The sequence below is a fragment of the Aptenodytes forsteri genome, unplaced genomic scaffold, assembly GCF_000699145.1.
Source record: "Aptenodytes forsteri isolate BGI_AS27 unplaced genomic scaffold, ASM69914v1 Scaffold640, whole genome shotgun sequence".
NCBI lineage: Eukaryota > Metazoa > Chordata > Aves > Sphenisciformes > Spheniscidae > Aptenodytes > Aptenodytes forsteri.
In genome coordinates, this window is record NW_008794887.1 from 165,793 (window position 1) to 181,277 (window position 15,485).

Here is a 15,485-nt window from a genome sequence, read left to right on the forward strand (position 1 = left end):
CCCCCCCCCGGCGCCTGCGGTACGAGCAGAGCAGCAGGCAGCCTGCCTGCCCCGCTCCTTCCTCGTAAAACTGGGCAAAGCTCAGCTCTCTGGAGCAAACAGAGGGGCCGGAGCCAGGTGAGGGTGTGGGGAAGGGGAGCCCAGGGCAGCAAGGGCTGTTCAGCGCCTGGAGGGGGGGGTTTGGGTAGGGGCGGCTGGGATGTTTGGCAGGGGCTTGTTGGTGGGTCTGCTCAGAGTGATGTGCTGGGGATCGGGGGACGAGATGACTCGGAGCTTCACCGACAGAAGAGGACGGGTCAGTCTGTTGAGATGTGGGACGAGGAGAGATGAGAAGACTGATCCGCTCTGGTCTCTCCCCCAGGGACGGTTTTTGTGGTGCAGTGGGACAAGGTCTATCTTCAGGGGAAGGAGGACATGGGCAGCTTCACCTTCCAGGTGGCCCTGCACAGCACCGGGAGAATCGTCTTTGGGTACAAGGAGGTGAGGGATGTTTCCGCTGGGGAAGGCACGGCAGGAGGGTCCCTGCGGGGGATCCCTGTGGGTCTGGGAGGAGATCTGGTATTATAACTGTTCACGTGCCGAGTCCGGGCATTCCCAGTGCCACCAAAGCACTGGAGACTTCTGCAGCAGCACCAGGAGCCCGGGGTAGGGCTGGGGTCCATCACGCCCTCTCTCCCCGGCTGCAGATCCCCGTGCCGGTCCTACAGATCAGTGCCACCCAGCACCCCGTGAAAGCTGGCCTCTCCGATGCCTTCATGATCCTCAACCCATCTCCCGATGTGCCTGGTGAGTCGCAGCCTTGTGCTCTGGGTGGCCCCCGCGGGTCAGCGTGGCCCCCGCCCACGAACGCTGTGTGCTTTGGCGAGGCGCTGCAGGCAAAAGGGCTTCGTGCTTCTCGCCCAGTGCGTTCAGAATCGCTGTGAGCAGCCAAGCTATCGCTTCGTGATTTCCAGCTGATGAGGAGGAGGGGAAGAACGGTTGCAAACGAGACTGCAGATGGACGAGAGGCTTGGGGGGGTGCTGGGTGCCTCGTTCCTGTAGGCATGGGGGTTTAGGGGAGCCTACAAGCCACATCGCTGCTGCTCTGGACTGTCCTTGAACACGTAGCATGGCACGGGTGCTGCATGGCTGCTGCGGGCAGGGCTGGGATCGGCACCTGTGTCGGCAGGACGTGGGGACGGCTACATACATGTCCGCATGCTTATTCCATATGTGCCGTGAGCTGCAGGCATGGGGTGAGCTTGCCGAAAAGGCTCTTCCAGCCTCTCCCATCCCCTCTTGTCATGAGGAGCCCCACCTCGCTCCTGCCTCCCGGCGCTGCACCCGGCGCGGTTGCTTTTCCCTGTTATTTATGGAGCCTGCCATCTGGCCCTCATTTATTACCCGTTTACAACAGTTTGTGTAAAAACCTCGGCCAGGCTGGATGGTTCTTCCCCTCCCCGCTCCGCCAGCCTGCCCCTCGCCAGGCTGGTGCCCTCCATCCCCATGGGCTTGCTGAACCCTGCCTGTACCTCCTGCCTGCCCCGGGGGTGTGAGGGGAAGCGGGCGGAGGAGAAATGCAAGAACTGGGCACGAAAAAACCTAATGAGGTGAAGAAACAAGGCTTGAAGGGAAGGAGAGGAGGGGTTAGGAGGGGAGAGCATGTTGTCCTGCTCATCTGCTGGTCTCCAAGCGCGGAGCAGAGCAGCGAGGAGCCGTGGCTGTGCTGGAAGGACAGGTTTGATTATCCTCGCAGGGGCACAAAGCCAGAGAAGCATCTTGGCTGGTGTCACCACGTCAATTAGCGGCAGAGGCTGGGAGAAAATTTGGGAGAAGCCTGAATCCAGGATAGACCCCTCTGGCCCCTGGGATGAAGGGGAAAGAAAGGAAAGGGGGCAAGGCGTGAGGGAGATGGGGGAAGGAGGAGGCTTTGGGGGGGAAGGCAGCTGCTGAGCGGGAGCCCGGGGAGCGGTGCGGAGCTCCGGGCGAGCGCTGCGCACGGGGGAGGCTCGCAGCCCCGTGAGTCACTGACGAGCAATGTGTTGTGCAGCTTCGTGTTTGTTTAGAGCGATGCAGGACTGGACCACATCCATATCGGGAGCCTCTGGTTGGGGAGAGGGGGGCAGAGCTCCAAGCTCCTCCTAGCAAAACACAGAAGAGGCGATCTGTGCCCTAATACCACTCCTCCCCCCCCAGCACCTCCCGCATTGCTTCTCCTGCAGCCTGACAGCCGCCGTACACTGTCCTCTCCCACAGGAACAACCCCAAGACCTGGGGCCACCTTTGCCTTTCAGCTGGGAGTCAGCAGCAGCCCCACAAGCTTTCCCCGCGCACGCTGGGATTCACGCGTGGGGTAAACCCCTTTGCAGGATGGGGAAGGGCGTGCAGGGTGAGTTTGTGCCCACTCTAAAGCCAAGGCTCCGTGTTTCAGAGTCCCGCCGTCGGACCATCTACGAATATCATCGCGTGGAGCTGGACACCAGCAAGATCACCAACATGTCAGCCGTGGAGTTCACCCCGCTGCCCAGTAAGTCGGACAAGCTGGCGTGGTGCCCCGGAGCGTGTTTCCCTCCCGTGGTTTCACCCAGCAACTACAACAGCCTCCTATTTACAGCCAAAGGGGGAAGCCAAGGCCGGAGGAGGCAGGTTCAGTGTATGCTGGAAGGGGGTATGGCTGCCATCCGTCACCCGACGGCTGGGGTCCTACTGCGCGCTGGAGCCATGGAGGGGAGGGTGTGCTGTCGGCCAGGGTACAGCTCGCCCCTGCCCTGGGGTCCCCCAGTCATTCTGCCTTTGTAAGAAGGTCTGTGCGTGGCTGTCGCTGAACGTCTGCCAGGGTACGCTCGCCCCTGCCCTGGGGTCCCCCAGTCATTCTGCCTTTGTAAGAAGGTCTGTGCGTGGCTGTCGCTGAACGTCTCGTACGTACAGCCCTGTCTGGATTTATCAGCTCAGAGTCAACCTCAGCCAACAGCAAATCCCACATGCGTGCCAGCCTGGCTGCTCCATAGCTGAGACGGGAGCCTGGGATGCAGCAAAGCTCAGCTGGCATGGGAGAAGCTGATAAAGGAGGGCTCTGCAGGCAATTACACCTTACCTGATTTGCTCGGCACTCCCCAAGTGATGAGAGCGGTGGTGCCAGGCACGATGTCCCTGGGAGCGATGTGCTATGGTCCCAAGCTGCGCTCCGTGCTGCTCTGCCAGCACCTTCCTTGTGCGCAGCTGAGTCGATGGCTCTTGCTGCTCACCAGTAGATCCCCTCTCGCCCCGGTACTTTGACTCCTTATTTCCTGCACTGACAGCCCTTCCCACCTGTCCAGCAGCTGAAGCTCCTCTTTGCTCCATAAGCTGCAGCTAATCGTGCTGGACACTGGTTCACTTCAGGTCTGTCTACAAGACATTTTCTACGCCTCCACACTCGGATGAAATTTCTTAAGGATCCTGTTAAACAGATGATACATTTTTAGTGTTCGGATCCAAGGACACATGCACACAAGGGAAAGTTGTCATGCAGTCCGTAAATACAGAGCGGAGAGTAAATCTGTCACAAAGATACCAAGGTTATGCATTTGAACAGTCTCCCCAGGGTATTTTATGACAATTTTAACAGCAGGCAGGGTTACTGCAAAGCAGATCATAAATAAGCATTCTGCAATAATTTTTTTTTCTCCTTAAGACTTACTATTTTGTTTTTCCCCAGCAGCTAGGGTAGCTGAGAGCAATATCTTCAGAGGAGCCACAGAGCTAGAGAGAGCTAGACTCCACTTTTTCTTCTGGGGGTTTAATTTTTAGCCTTATTCAGGTCAGAAGTGGATGAACTGGGTTAGCCTCTGCCTCTTCTCCAGAGGTCCTTGCTTGCTCGCAAGACCTCCACGTGGCAGTCTGCTCGGGAAAAGCTCAGGACAGGAGAGTGGAGGAGATGAGGACTGGAGGACACCAGAAAAGCGTGGGCAGCCCAGGCCTGGGTAGCAGCGGTGGTGAGTTTGCTCAAGTGCGAGGGGCAGACCGGGGAGCCCATGGACGGAGAAGTGATGGAGTGTCTGGGTCAGGATGGGGGGGTGCCAGGCGTCCCCGGTGGGATGGGGATGCTGCTGCCTTTCAGGACCCTGTGCCCCGATGCAGGACGTGAACCTCTGGTGTTCTGCCTTCATCGCTTGGTATTTCACAGCACCCGATCAGCTCTCGGCTCTGTCATTGCGGGCTGTCAGGGACTCCCGAGGGACTTGTTAAAACTGCTGGTTTCCTTGACTTTTTTTTGCAGGCAAGCCCTCTTGGCCATCTTTTCTAGACAGGGTGACAAACAAATGATGGTACTCTACAAGCAGCTAGTCCTCTCCAGTGTGAGATATTCTTGCAGAACTACTTAGTATGGACATAGCAACAGAGGATTAAACTGTTTGTATTGCTTCCTTCCTTCTGAGAAAAACCTTCTGTACAATAAGAAATGGCATAAGTCTCAGATGTGTTTTAATTCCCAGCTAAACAGAATGGGAAGACATTTACAGATGGGCTGAGAGTCCACTCATGCTAGAAAGGTGCTGCCTTGTCCTGCAGGTCCATTGCAGAGAGGGGCTGGGGTAGAGACTCATCTGTTGATGCTGGTTCTACCCATGCCACCAGCTTTCAGCACACGCGCCCTCGTGCCCGTGCAGATGCTGGCGTATCGCATCTCCTCTCTCTTTTACAGCTTGTCTCCAGCATCAGAGCTGTGAAATGTGTGTGACCTCGGAGCTGACCTTCAACTGCAGCTGGTGTCACGTCCTGCAGAGGTAGCTGGGATGAGTTTCCTTCCCACCTCTTCTCTTGCTAATGCTTCTATAGCCGGGAGAGCAAGTGCAACTCCAGTCTGATGCCTGTATCGGTGTTGCTGCTCTTTTATTATTAGTTTCCTTTTTTTGTTGGGTGGGGTTTTGGTTTAGGGGTGCTGCTCTCATAGTCTCATAGCCACGGTTAAGAGGTGATCTGATCTCTGGTTACAAGCCGTTGAAGGGAGACATTTCCCGAGGCTGGGGTTCTTGGTCCTAATGTTTTGCTGCAGCAGCTGGAACAAGTTGAGACCAGAAGCAAGACTCACATTTTTGTCAGTGAGGTTAAACGTGGGGGAAACTTGTCCTGGCTTGGGCTGTGATTTCAGACAGAAGTGCAGGGCAGGAAGGCTGGGACACGCTCAAGTCTGAAGGACAGCAGGTAGGTCACAGACCCGGGGACGCTCATCAGCCCCTCAGCTGTGGGTGACAGGCCCTCTTTGTCGGGGATGAGACACAATGAGGGTAGGGGGGCACTTGCTGCTTTTTGGGGGGTAAACGGAGGATCTGGGGGGACGGGGCTGGCCCCGCTGCAGTCCCAGCCATGCAGCAGTTCTGCTCCGTGCTCTCCTTCAGCTCAAGCAGCGCGACACGGAGCATGAGCGACTTTAATGAGATTTTGCTGAAATATTTATTTAGCGCTAGTGGCAGGGGAGAGGACCCAGTAACACAGATCCTCACAGGCGGCACGGGGACAGCCGCGCTTGGGAAATGCCTGGCTCTCCCAGGAAGGCACGCGGGCTGGCCCCCTTCCCCAGCCGCCTCCTGCAAGGGCAGCCTTGGCTCTCCCTGGCATCGCTCGCAGGGCACCTTCACTCCTCCTTTCTGTAGCCCTTCTCTCACTACGCTCAAGACTTGCACCCTTTCCTTGCACGCAGCAATTTCAGCAAGGTACGAGCAGGGCAGCTGGGACAGGGAAAGATCCTGAGACATCAGCAAAGCGACCCTGTAAATCGGCGTTGATTCACTGCCTTTCAGTGGGCTGGAATACAACCTGAGCCAGGGGAACATCATTTTTCAATGACAGTTGCTCGGCGATGGCTTCTGATCAGAGAATATTATGTTCTCGCAGCTGAGAGATGCGTGAAACCAGATGTGGCTTTGATAGCAAAACCAAGCCCGGGATACAGTGGCTTAGCCTGGATCTTGTTTGGGCTGAAATCCCAGCGTTCAAGGACTTCGTCATTCTGTTTATTCCAAATTCACGGCGTTTGCAAACCCCATCTTCCAAAATCCAAGTCGCTGTTGCTGATGTTTGCTCTTATCACTTATAGTACGGTGACTTCTTGATGTCTTGGCTAAAAGCCATGCTCCCTGCAGCCCTAACTGCGTGTCGGCAGCTCGGTCCTGAAGAGCTTAGGTTACAAAAGGAAAGTACAAGTGGCAAGCATGGCGGAAACTGCAGGCTAGAGCAAGCCTACTGCTATCTTGTTGGCTTTCAACCAGGTTGGTTTTGCAAAGCCAACGTGATCTTTCCCAAGGAAGTTGGTAGGGTGGCTTCCAAGGGTTTGAACTTATATCCTGAGTCCAGCTCAGCGATTTAACCCCAGAGTCCTCTCAGCTCTCTTCTGGACAGCGGAGTTGGTGTTTTCGCTTTTGCTGAGCCCGTAATCGTTACAGGAACTGTACTTTAAGCAAAGATCTCAGTGACTCAGCGGGACCTGAAGTTTTGTGGCTTCTCCTCTCTTAGTGGTTGGTAGTTGGCTAAATTAGTGCTTGTATGAGCTGAACCCCTGATTCATCTTTTGGTAGTCCCCAGAGACTTTTCCAAAGGTCAGAGTGCTATTTCATTCCCTCTGTTTCTGTAGAGATTTCTCTAGCTGGTGTTTTCCTGATGCCGTTTGTAATTTCTTTAATGTGTTTTTCCTGTGCAGATGTTTCTGGAAAAAAAAAACCCCTCGTGGAGATCATGGCCTTGCCCTGGCACAGAGTCCAGGGAATGGAAATTCATACTCAGTCTATATATTTTTTCCTATTTCTCTGCTTCTCCGTTTCCCTTGGAGAAGCGGCGTTGACCCTTTTCCTCCTCTGTGAAGAGGAACATTTGGGTCCTTCCAGCACAGCTGTACTGGAAACCCCATGTCTTTGGAGACCAACTTGTACATAATCTTCCCAGTCCTCAGATACTTGTTTGTCCAAGTGTCTGTACACGGCGCCCATCGGGGCAGCATTTGGGACTCTTAGGCAGCTTAGAAATCATTAGCGATGCCACTCGCGTAGAGCGGGCAAATGAGCATTATTGTTGCTGTGTCTCTCTGCCACGGGCTAATACTGCTTTTCTCCGCAGGTGTTCCAGCGGCTTTGACCGATACCGTGAGGAGTGGCTATCCTACGGCTGCGGCCAGAAGGTGAGACCGAGAGGGGGGGTCACTTCTCTTAGGTCCTCTGCTAGGAATGACGCTGAACTACAGAAAAAAACAATGGCCATATCCCAGCTCAAAATATTCACTCTCAGCTCCACTTGGCCCATGCTGTTCTGGAACAGACTGAATATCCCTTTAGATATCCCTTTTCCATTACGGCAGGACCGCTGATCCACTTAATAGAGGGTGTCTCTATTGGAATAGTTAAAAGATGGTCCATCTAATCCAGCGTTACCTGTCTTTGCCTTGCTGGTGTCTTGTTTCTGTGCTGGTCGGTGCTGGATGTTCAGTAAAGATGCGGAGACCTCCATAAATTACCAAGTGGTGCCATTTGAGTACACTGGGATATTTTTTTTTCTTGACTTTCTGAAGCATGACACTCACTCTCAAGCATGAAGAAATTAGCCCTTGTGATTTTTTTTTGTCCTTGTTAGCACAATTATCTCCACATTGGATGAACTAGTTTCTTTGTCTCAGAAAGATCAGCTCTAATGAAACATCTGTTTCTGCTTTGGGTTTTTTTGTTGGGTTTTTTTTTCCCCCCGCTGAAAACTCAGCTTTGTTCCCTGTTAACCAAGAGGGTTGAGCGAGGGAAAAGGAGGTCACAGGACCTATGTAAGGTCATTCAGTGATGCAAGGAGGTCAGACTGTAGGACCTTGCCAGATCATTGTCATTTGTCCTGCATAAGTGGTTCCCAAACTTTTCCTCCTCTTCTCCAACCTCCATGTCACACACACACACCCCCCATACTTCTCCTGGCACTTCTGGACCATGTCCCCTGCTTCCACTCCAGTGTTTGAACCCCAAGGGCTCGGCAGCCCGAAGCCTGGGAAGCACAGTCCTCACCACTGGCTCCCTGGCACTCTTGCTGGAAGAGAGCTAGGAAAAGTAGCTGTTCTTCATTTTCTTTCCAGTCAGATGAGAAGACCTGCGAGGATTTGGAAGGCGACCACTATTCAGCACCTCCTGACAGCTCTTTCTCACCGCTGAATGAGGATGCCACCACCTCCGCGTCCTCGCTCTTCATTGACGGTCTCACTACAGAAGGTAGGGGCAGGTGGGGTGAGCAGCTGTGGCAGGGACACCCCGTCCTTGATGCTTATCCCTGGAGAGGTCTTTCACTCCGATGCCTCATAAAGCCCATTCATATCCAAGTAAATAAAATATCAAACCCGTCTTTGAAGCACAAGGGCAGGGGTGAGTACAGGAGGCAGTGGAAAGGAGAAGGAAGGGCAGCCTAAGGGGTGAGACTCGGAGTGGTGTGGTAAGGGGAGAGATGAAACCCTCCGGTGGGAAGAGTTTTACAGTTGCATCGCAGCCTTTTTACGAGTTTGTGAAGGTCAACAAGCAACTAGTCCCTGGTGGACAGACTCCCCAGCTTCATAACAGCGGTTAATACTGTGTATAGGGGCTCATGCTTTTAATGTGCTTGGTCCTAGCTGGTGGCTCAGGGCTGCCAGTGCTCTCAGACTGGCAATAATACAGCGTAGGCTTGTGATTGCCCTCTGCTCGGGAATGGGGTTCGTTCCAGCATAGGAAAGCTCCACATAAGGACCTGAGTTTCCCTCGAGACACCCTCGTTCTAAAGCTTGATAATCCTATTAACATGGGGCTGGCTCCTCAGATCCTAGCGGCAGGTATCACTTCAATTTTGCTGCTTAATAGTCCCTAACGCAAACTGCTAATTAGAATAAATAGAAAGGAACATTAGTAATTGTCCTTCAGCAACGGGAAGGAGTTGGGGGGGAGGAACGGAGCGCCTGGCTGACAGAGTTGACTTTGAAAGGAGCAATTAAAGGAAGGGGGAGTGTAGCACCACCACTGAGATTATTTTCCAACTCATCGCCAGTTCTTGGGAAAAGAACAAGAGGCTTTCTGTGACATAGTCAAGCATGAAGTTAATTTGTAATCTTGGAAGGAAACAAACAGCCAGCTGCATCAAGCAGCGAACTTTATCTGGAGAAGCACAGCAAAGGAACGAGCAAAAGAAAGGAGTGGACCCACCCCTCCGCATCCTCCCCAGCCAGCCCAGCTCGCTGGCTCTGCTCCTGGAGATGTTTGTGAACGTGTCTGACTCTCTGGTCGCATGTCAGCGCTGCAGCTAGCAAACGTGTAAGCCAAGGATCAGGATTTCAGCTGGACTCGCGAGGGTGGTGATGTGGAGACCATCAAGACGTAAAGCCTGGTACAATATAGCCTGGTTCTTCCAGAATGAGGTGAAGAATGGAATTGGATTTGGGGCCCCCATGGAAGATATCTACAGCGTAACATCCCATTGATTTACTTGGGATGTATTAGCAGCGTATTGCTGCACGTGCCGTAGTCCGAACACAGACACCCACAGGGGCTGGGGCCCCATCCAGCATTCACTTATTGTTCTGCTTTGCACACTGAGCATATTTAAAGACTGGTTTCCTCAGATGTTTGTGCTCCAGGTGCCACCTTTGTGAAGGAAGACGACAAACCGTAACCCACATGCTTTCACTACTGTTGTTTCCCGGGTGCCTTCCTCTTCCACCAAACTCAGAGGTTTAAAACTGTCACTGGCCACGGAAATGCTGTGCAAGGGGTGTGTTCTGTCAGCGGCCCTGTCACAGAGGGATGAAAGCGGGTGGGAAGCATGCAGAATACCGTAGAAGGCTCCTAACTTTGTTTTTTTTTTTGCCTTTGTTTTCTTCTTGTAGATGATACGAAGCTCAATCAGTACGCAGGAAGTGAAGGTAAGCCCTTCATCTTCTCTCTGCCTGCTCACGGTCGTTCCAAGTGAAAACATGTTACGCTGAAATCAAATGCACCGGGGAGCTGTGATCAGTCAGCGGGGTGGACAGGTGAAACTGAGATTGGAGGGGTGTAATCAAGATAAGACTCCTATTGTCCTTACCCTGACTAATACCATTTCAGGTAGTGAAAAGTGAGAGTCGGGACCAAACTGTTTTACCCTGATGCTGTTTGTCTACTTTTCCCACTTAGTCCTGCTGTGCAAACTAAGACGATGAGTTTTCTCTTCCCATGTAATTCCCTTTCTTTGCAGTTTTTGCATAGATATAAAGTCCTTCTTTCTCTTGAATTTCCCCAGCTGTGCCAAACAGCAGTGGGAAATCCAAATTTGAAAAGTGTCTTTAGCTCAGCTCTGCCTTTGTCATCTCTGTTCCCGTGAAGCCTTTCTCAGTCTGAGTTTGTTCGGCAGCCCCAAGGGCAGGGAACCGAACTGTGGCTGCTCTTACTAACTTCAGAGTATGGGAAGGATCCGAGCCCTCTTCACCTGATGTCAGGTTTGCTAGAACTGCGGTCTTATGCAAACTACAAGCCCATCCCTCTTGCCTGAAAGCAGCTCAGGGAAGTTAAGCTGGCTAAACTGGGTGCAGGACCAGTTCCTTTGCAGGCATGGGGCCTTTGAAATGCATGATCTTCCCAGTTTCAGCCAAATCGCTCCCCAAATGGCTGGTAATGTCACTGTTAATATGTGCCACATACACCCTCCGTAGTTCCGTGCAATTGCATATTCATAGCCGAGGACGGAGGGCAAGCTGCAGGGCTGCGAGTAAGACACACTGAGGACCCCACTCAGCATATGGCTAACGGCTTTCTATCAGAGCGAGCAGCCAATATATAAAGAATATGGATTGGAGGGGGGGTTTACTTGCATGGTGGTGGTTTAATCTTCTTTCAAAGCAGCTACTGCTATCATCCAAAAGGAATGCTGGAGCTCAGACAACTCTCTGGTGCATCTTTCCCTCTTGTTGAGCCTGACAGTAGCAGGCTAAGTTGCTCAGTCGTACGTGCAGAGCTCTGGAAGGTCCTGCCTTCCTTTGCTTTTCTGTCCTTTCTTTTACCGAGGTCTCAGCACAGTTCAAGACTCAACTGAATCCTTTTTTGCAGGTGTGGGAAGCAGCCTTCCTTCCAAGAAAGCAGGCGCCCCGATTCACACAGGTACTATCGTGGGGATCGTTCTGGCTGTGTTGCTCATTGCAGCTATTATCCTTGCTGGAATTTACATCAACAGCCACCCCACCTCCAACGCTGCCCTGTTCTTCATTGAGGTGAGTGGAGAACCTTATCCCTGGCCGGTTTTCTCTTCCTCTGCTATCAACACAAATCCTAACCTTCTAGAGGAGAGCAGGGAGCAAAGAGAAGAGGAGAGAGGAACTTTGATAGAGTTCCTATCTGAGTTTCTTTTCATGGCCCTACAGTCACAGCTGATCTCCCAACCTCCAGTTGACGATGTTTTAAACTTAGGCTCTCTCCCTCCCACACTGTTTTATTTTGCTCCCTTTCACACATTGCCTTTTTTTCCCCATGCAACGTTAGGCTCTTCCACCTGCTTGCATGAGCAGTCGACACGCAGCCTGGTTGGAGGGCTCAGTTGGAGCTATGACATAATTGAGATCGCTGCCTTTTGAAGTGCCCAGCTGGATTTTGTTGACTAAAAATTGTCAGACTTTACTGATAGATGTCATGCCATCAGCTACTGTGTAAGCGGTGGTGTGAATGCTCTAAAAGGAAGATTTTAATTCTTGGAAAGATAGGGGGTCCAACAATCTCCATCTGCTGTTAAAAGCCAGAAGACCGCTTGGTGTAGGATCCCGAGGCAGTCAGAAGTGGGCTGAATCCTGGCATAGGAGCTGCTGCGGAGGGAGTGAGCAACATTTAGCCCTCAGCCTTTCCTTATCACTCGCTGGCTTTTTCCTAGCACGCTCTTCTTTCCTCCATCTGTCCTGTTTGCAGAGACAAGCTTCAGAGAATTGATCTACATGGCCTCTACCAGTTTAGTACCTGAGCACTTGGCAATGTTTGACTCGTTTAGCTACACCCGGCTGAGAAGGGGCAATGCGGTTGTCCCTGTTTTGCAGATAGAGAGGAGACACAGGGCTGACGTGCATGTGGTCGCACGGGAAGCCCGTGGCCGTCCTCGGCTGCACAGGCCCCCCTTGTTCTAAGGCTGATGTGAGATTTCACTTAAAATTTCCATTTCCTCCCCGCTCCCCATTTTAACCTTGTTAGCGGGTCAGCTCAGTGAGATCGATGCATTGTAATGAATTCTTTTAAGCATGAAACGATTTTTTAAAATTTATTTTTATTAATAAAAAGTCAAACTTTCACAAAGACAGCATTGTTTTTGTTTCAGGACCGAGTTTCCGTTTTCCCTGCAGGCTTGGCGTGAAAGGCTCTGTCATAGCTTCTGATGGGTCTTTGTTTCTGTCCACAGCGAAGGCCACATCACTGGCCTGCCATGAAATTCCGAAATCACACCAACCATGCAACGTACTCGGAGGTGGAGCCGGCCAGCCAGGAGAAGGAGGGCTTTGTCGAAGCAGAACAGTGCTGAGCGCTTCCTCCCCCTGCATCTCGAACCTCCCATGTCTCAAGTGTTGGAGTCTTCTGTTATTCTATTGCAAAGTCTTTCCCCTCTTGGAAAAGAAACAGCAAGTAGAGGAAAAAGACCCAATGGAGCATTTGAAAAGAATGAGTCAGGGCGATGTGAGGCTGGGACTTGCCTGGATTTCCTCACGGGACAGCAGGGCCTGCAGCGTCAGCAGTCAGTTGCGACATTGGACTCCGCCTGCAGCCCGGCACCGAAGCCCTGGATGTGGCGGTAGAAAAAAAGTGCAGTCAAAGTTTTCGCTTGGCGTGGGTTTTTTGTTTCGTGGTTGGGTTTTTCCCCCCCTGCGTGTGGCTGACCTCTTCCCTCCTCCACCAGGAGGCTTAACAGGGGCAGCAAAGGGGGGGCAAATCTTGGTACAGGCGAAATACGTAGTTGCCTCAAGCAGCAGGCTCTTGGGGACAGCAAAACAGTTGATTTTTTGCTGCACGCTGGCTCTGCCTGCTCTCAGGAAAGTCGGGCTGGTTGCCTCTTCCCCTCTCCAGGGAGAGGCTGGGTGGTTGGTGGTAGGTGCTGTTGGTGGCCCAGGAGAGGTAAGGTTGGCTCTCCAGGGCTCACCTCCCCTCTTCCCCAGCTCTGTCCCTTTCTCCACTCTCCCCTTCGCCTTCTTTTGGGGCGGGCAACATTTAATTTTGCCTTCGTGGCCGAGAAGCCTTGTCCCCTTGTCTCTTCATCCTGCAGTCTTCCACCACCATGGCTTCAACTCCCTGCCCTCCCCTCCCTTCAAAGCAACAGCTTCCACCCCCTGCTCCAGAGAAAGGGAAACCTGATCTATTTTAAGGGCAGAACCCTGTGGAGGATTCAGCTTCAGGATGTTTGTGAGCCAATGGCTCTGATGCACTTTTTGGCATCTAATTAGTTTGCTAAATTACTAACTATGACCCTTACCCCAAAGGAGATGGAGCGTGAAAAAAAAATCTTAGGTTCCTTCAGAATACATCCTTGTGGCGCGGCCACTAATCCAGCGGGAACAGAGTAGGTTCTGATGGAAGAGGATGGGGACAGAGCACTAGCAACAGCAGCGTCCTCCCACGGGCTGAATCCTGACATAAATCCAAGCTCACTCATGGGCATTTCACATAAATAAGGAGTGAAGGCGTACATGCCTTGATACCATTGAAAATCTAAAAATCACCTTGTTAACAGCATAGTTTTTAGAGCCTACTCAAGTCAGTGGAATTTTTTTCTGGTTTTTTATTTTATTATGTCTGTGATAGGCCCCTGGTCTGGATTTGTGCATCTATCGTGATTCCAGAATCTGACCCCAGCTAAGGGCTTCGACACTAGACCTCTCAGGGTTTTCTACTCCTTCTGTGCAATCAGAATTCAAGACTAATCTGCAGAAATACTCTACCTTACTTCCACAGACACCAGCTGCAGGATTGGGCCCTAAACTGAGGAAGGCTTGTATAAAAAAAGAGAGAGTCCAAAGTCCAGTGCAAGGTAAAGTTTCTTTCCCCCACCAAAAAATGTGGTGGGTGTGTGGGGCTTTTTTTCGTTCTTTTTTTTTTTTTCCATTTTCTCTTGATCCTCAGTTATTTATTCTGATAATCATGTTTGGTGCATATTTTATCCACTGGCTGGGGGGGGTGGCCCCGGGGGGGGGGGGGGTGGCAGGGAGCCCCTTTCCCACGGCTGCCGTCCTCCAGCACGCGGCCACGGCACCCTCCCCCAATCATGTTTGGTGCATATTTTATCCACTGGCTGGTTCAGCTGTCACTGGTGGTTGATTACTGCAAAGGCAGGGTCTGTCTAATTAATGTTTTCCTTCTCATCTGCTGAATTTATATAGTCATTAAAGATAAATATGGATGCTTTGTGGCATTTAGACCCCAGATTATACTTTCTCATACATAGCCACTAGGGAGACTTTTGCTGCATCTTATTATGGCATAAAGGCACCAAAATGCTCAAACAGGGTAAGTCAGACTGAGTCGTGCCAAGTTGTTACGGCTCAGACAGTCTCTCTTTAGACATATTTTGAAGATAAACTTTATGCCCAAATAAAGCTTTCAACTGGAAGGTTGTTTTTTCCCCTGTTTCCCTGAAGTAGAAAGAATTCAAAGGGATGCTGTCATCTAGTTTTTGCCCAGGATCTGATCTCCTTTGAAATGGTTATGAGCTGGTAAGGAATTTTCTCTGGATTTAACTCTTTTCAAATAATGGCCTTGTTTTTACTGTTTTTCTTAATAACAGCAAGATTTGGGGTACTCCTCTTCCCCTACAACCCCTAGAAATGCTAGGTAACATCCAAGACTTCTAAAATGCTGCAAATTTAAAAGAAAACAGACTTCAAATAGAGTGCAATTGAGCTGTATAAATCACTGGTGCATTACTGCAGCCAGGATCTTAGAAGGATTCAGAAGAGGATCAGATACTCGGGTGGAGAATAACAACATCCAAGTGCCATAGCACAGAAACAGTTGGGATATGTAAAACACCTATACTTCAGGGCAGATGCCAAGTTCTGAGTGTCTGGAGTCAAAAAGGCTTTGGGGTTTGGGGTTTTTTTTCCCCTTTAAGGAAAGAGGAAAAACAGACCAGGCTATTCTGTATTCTGTAGCTGTGCAACACATGTTTGGTCTACCTTCTACTGAGGAATAGGGTTTGGGGTATCGTCAGGTAGAGCGTTAACAGCTCCAATTCATCATCTCTAAGACCTTGTGGTAGAGTAGATGGAGAAGTTACTGCCCATAGTCATGTGTGTGCTCTGAGCTGAAGGTTTGGATTCAACCAGCATCTCCCACTGCCTCGCCTGGAGAAGCAAGGCACTTACATGCTGTGTCTCGAGGAGGAGAAAAAAAATACTCTGTCCTACCTTTTGACATGAGGTCTAGCTCTGGGCACTTGAAGCTCACATCTGGGAAGCTCGCGAGTCAGCAGGGAGCAATCTTTTCTGAATATTTTTTGCACGTGGCTTTATAGTGGAAGAGGTGGTCTATTGAATTCTGAAAAACCCA

The 15,485-nt window shown here is 51.4% G+C and overlaps 1 protein-coding gene across 1 annotated transcript in view; it reads left to right on the top strand.

Moving 5' to 3' along the window:
* Positions 1-14,125, top strand: part of PLXDC1 (plexin domain containing 1) — a 30,548-nt gene extending 16,423 nt beyond the window's left edge. The window contains exons 7-15 of the mRNA XM_009274864.2: positions 362-480; positions 687-786; positions 2,411-2,506; positions 4,664-4,745; positions 7,069-7,129; positions 8,060-8,192; positions 9,830-9,865; positions 11,025-11,185; positions 12,352-14,125. Coding sequence (XP_009273139.1) covers positions 362-480; positions 687-786; positions 2,411-2,506; positions 4,664-4,745; positions 7,069-7,129; positions 8,060-8,192; positions 9,830-9,865; positions 11,025-11,185; positions 12,352-12,471 — 908 coding nt within the window. The 3' untranslated portion in view covers positions 12,472-14,125. The remainder of the gene's footprint in view (positions 1-361; positions 481-686; positions 787-2,410; positions 2,507-4,663; positions 4,746-7,068; positions 7,130-8,059; positions 8,193-9,829; positions 9,866-11,024; positions 11,186-12,351) is intronic.
* The last annotated feature ends 1,360 nt before the right edge of the window (positions 14,126-15,485 follow it).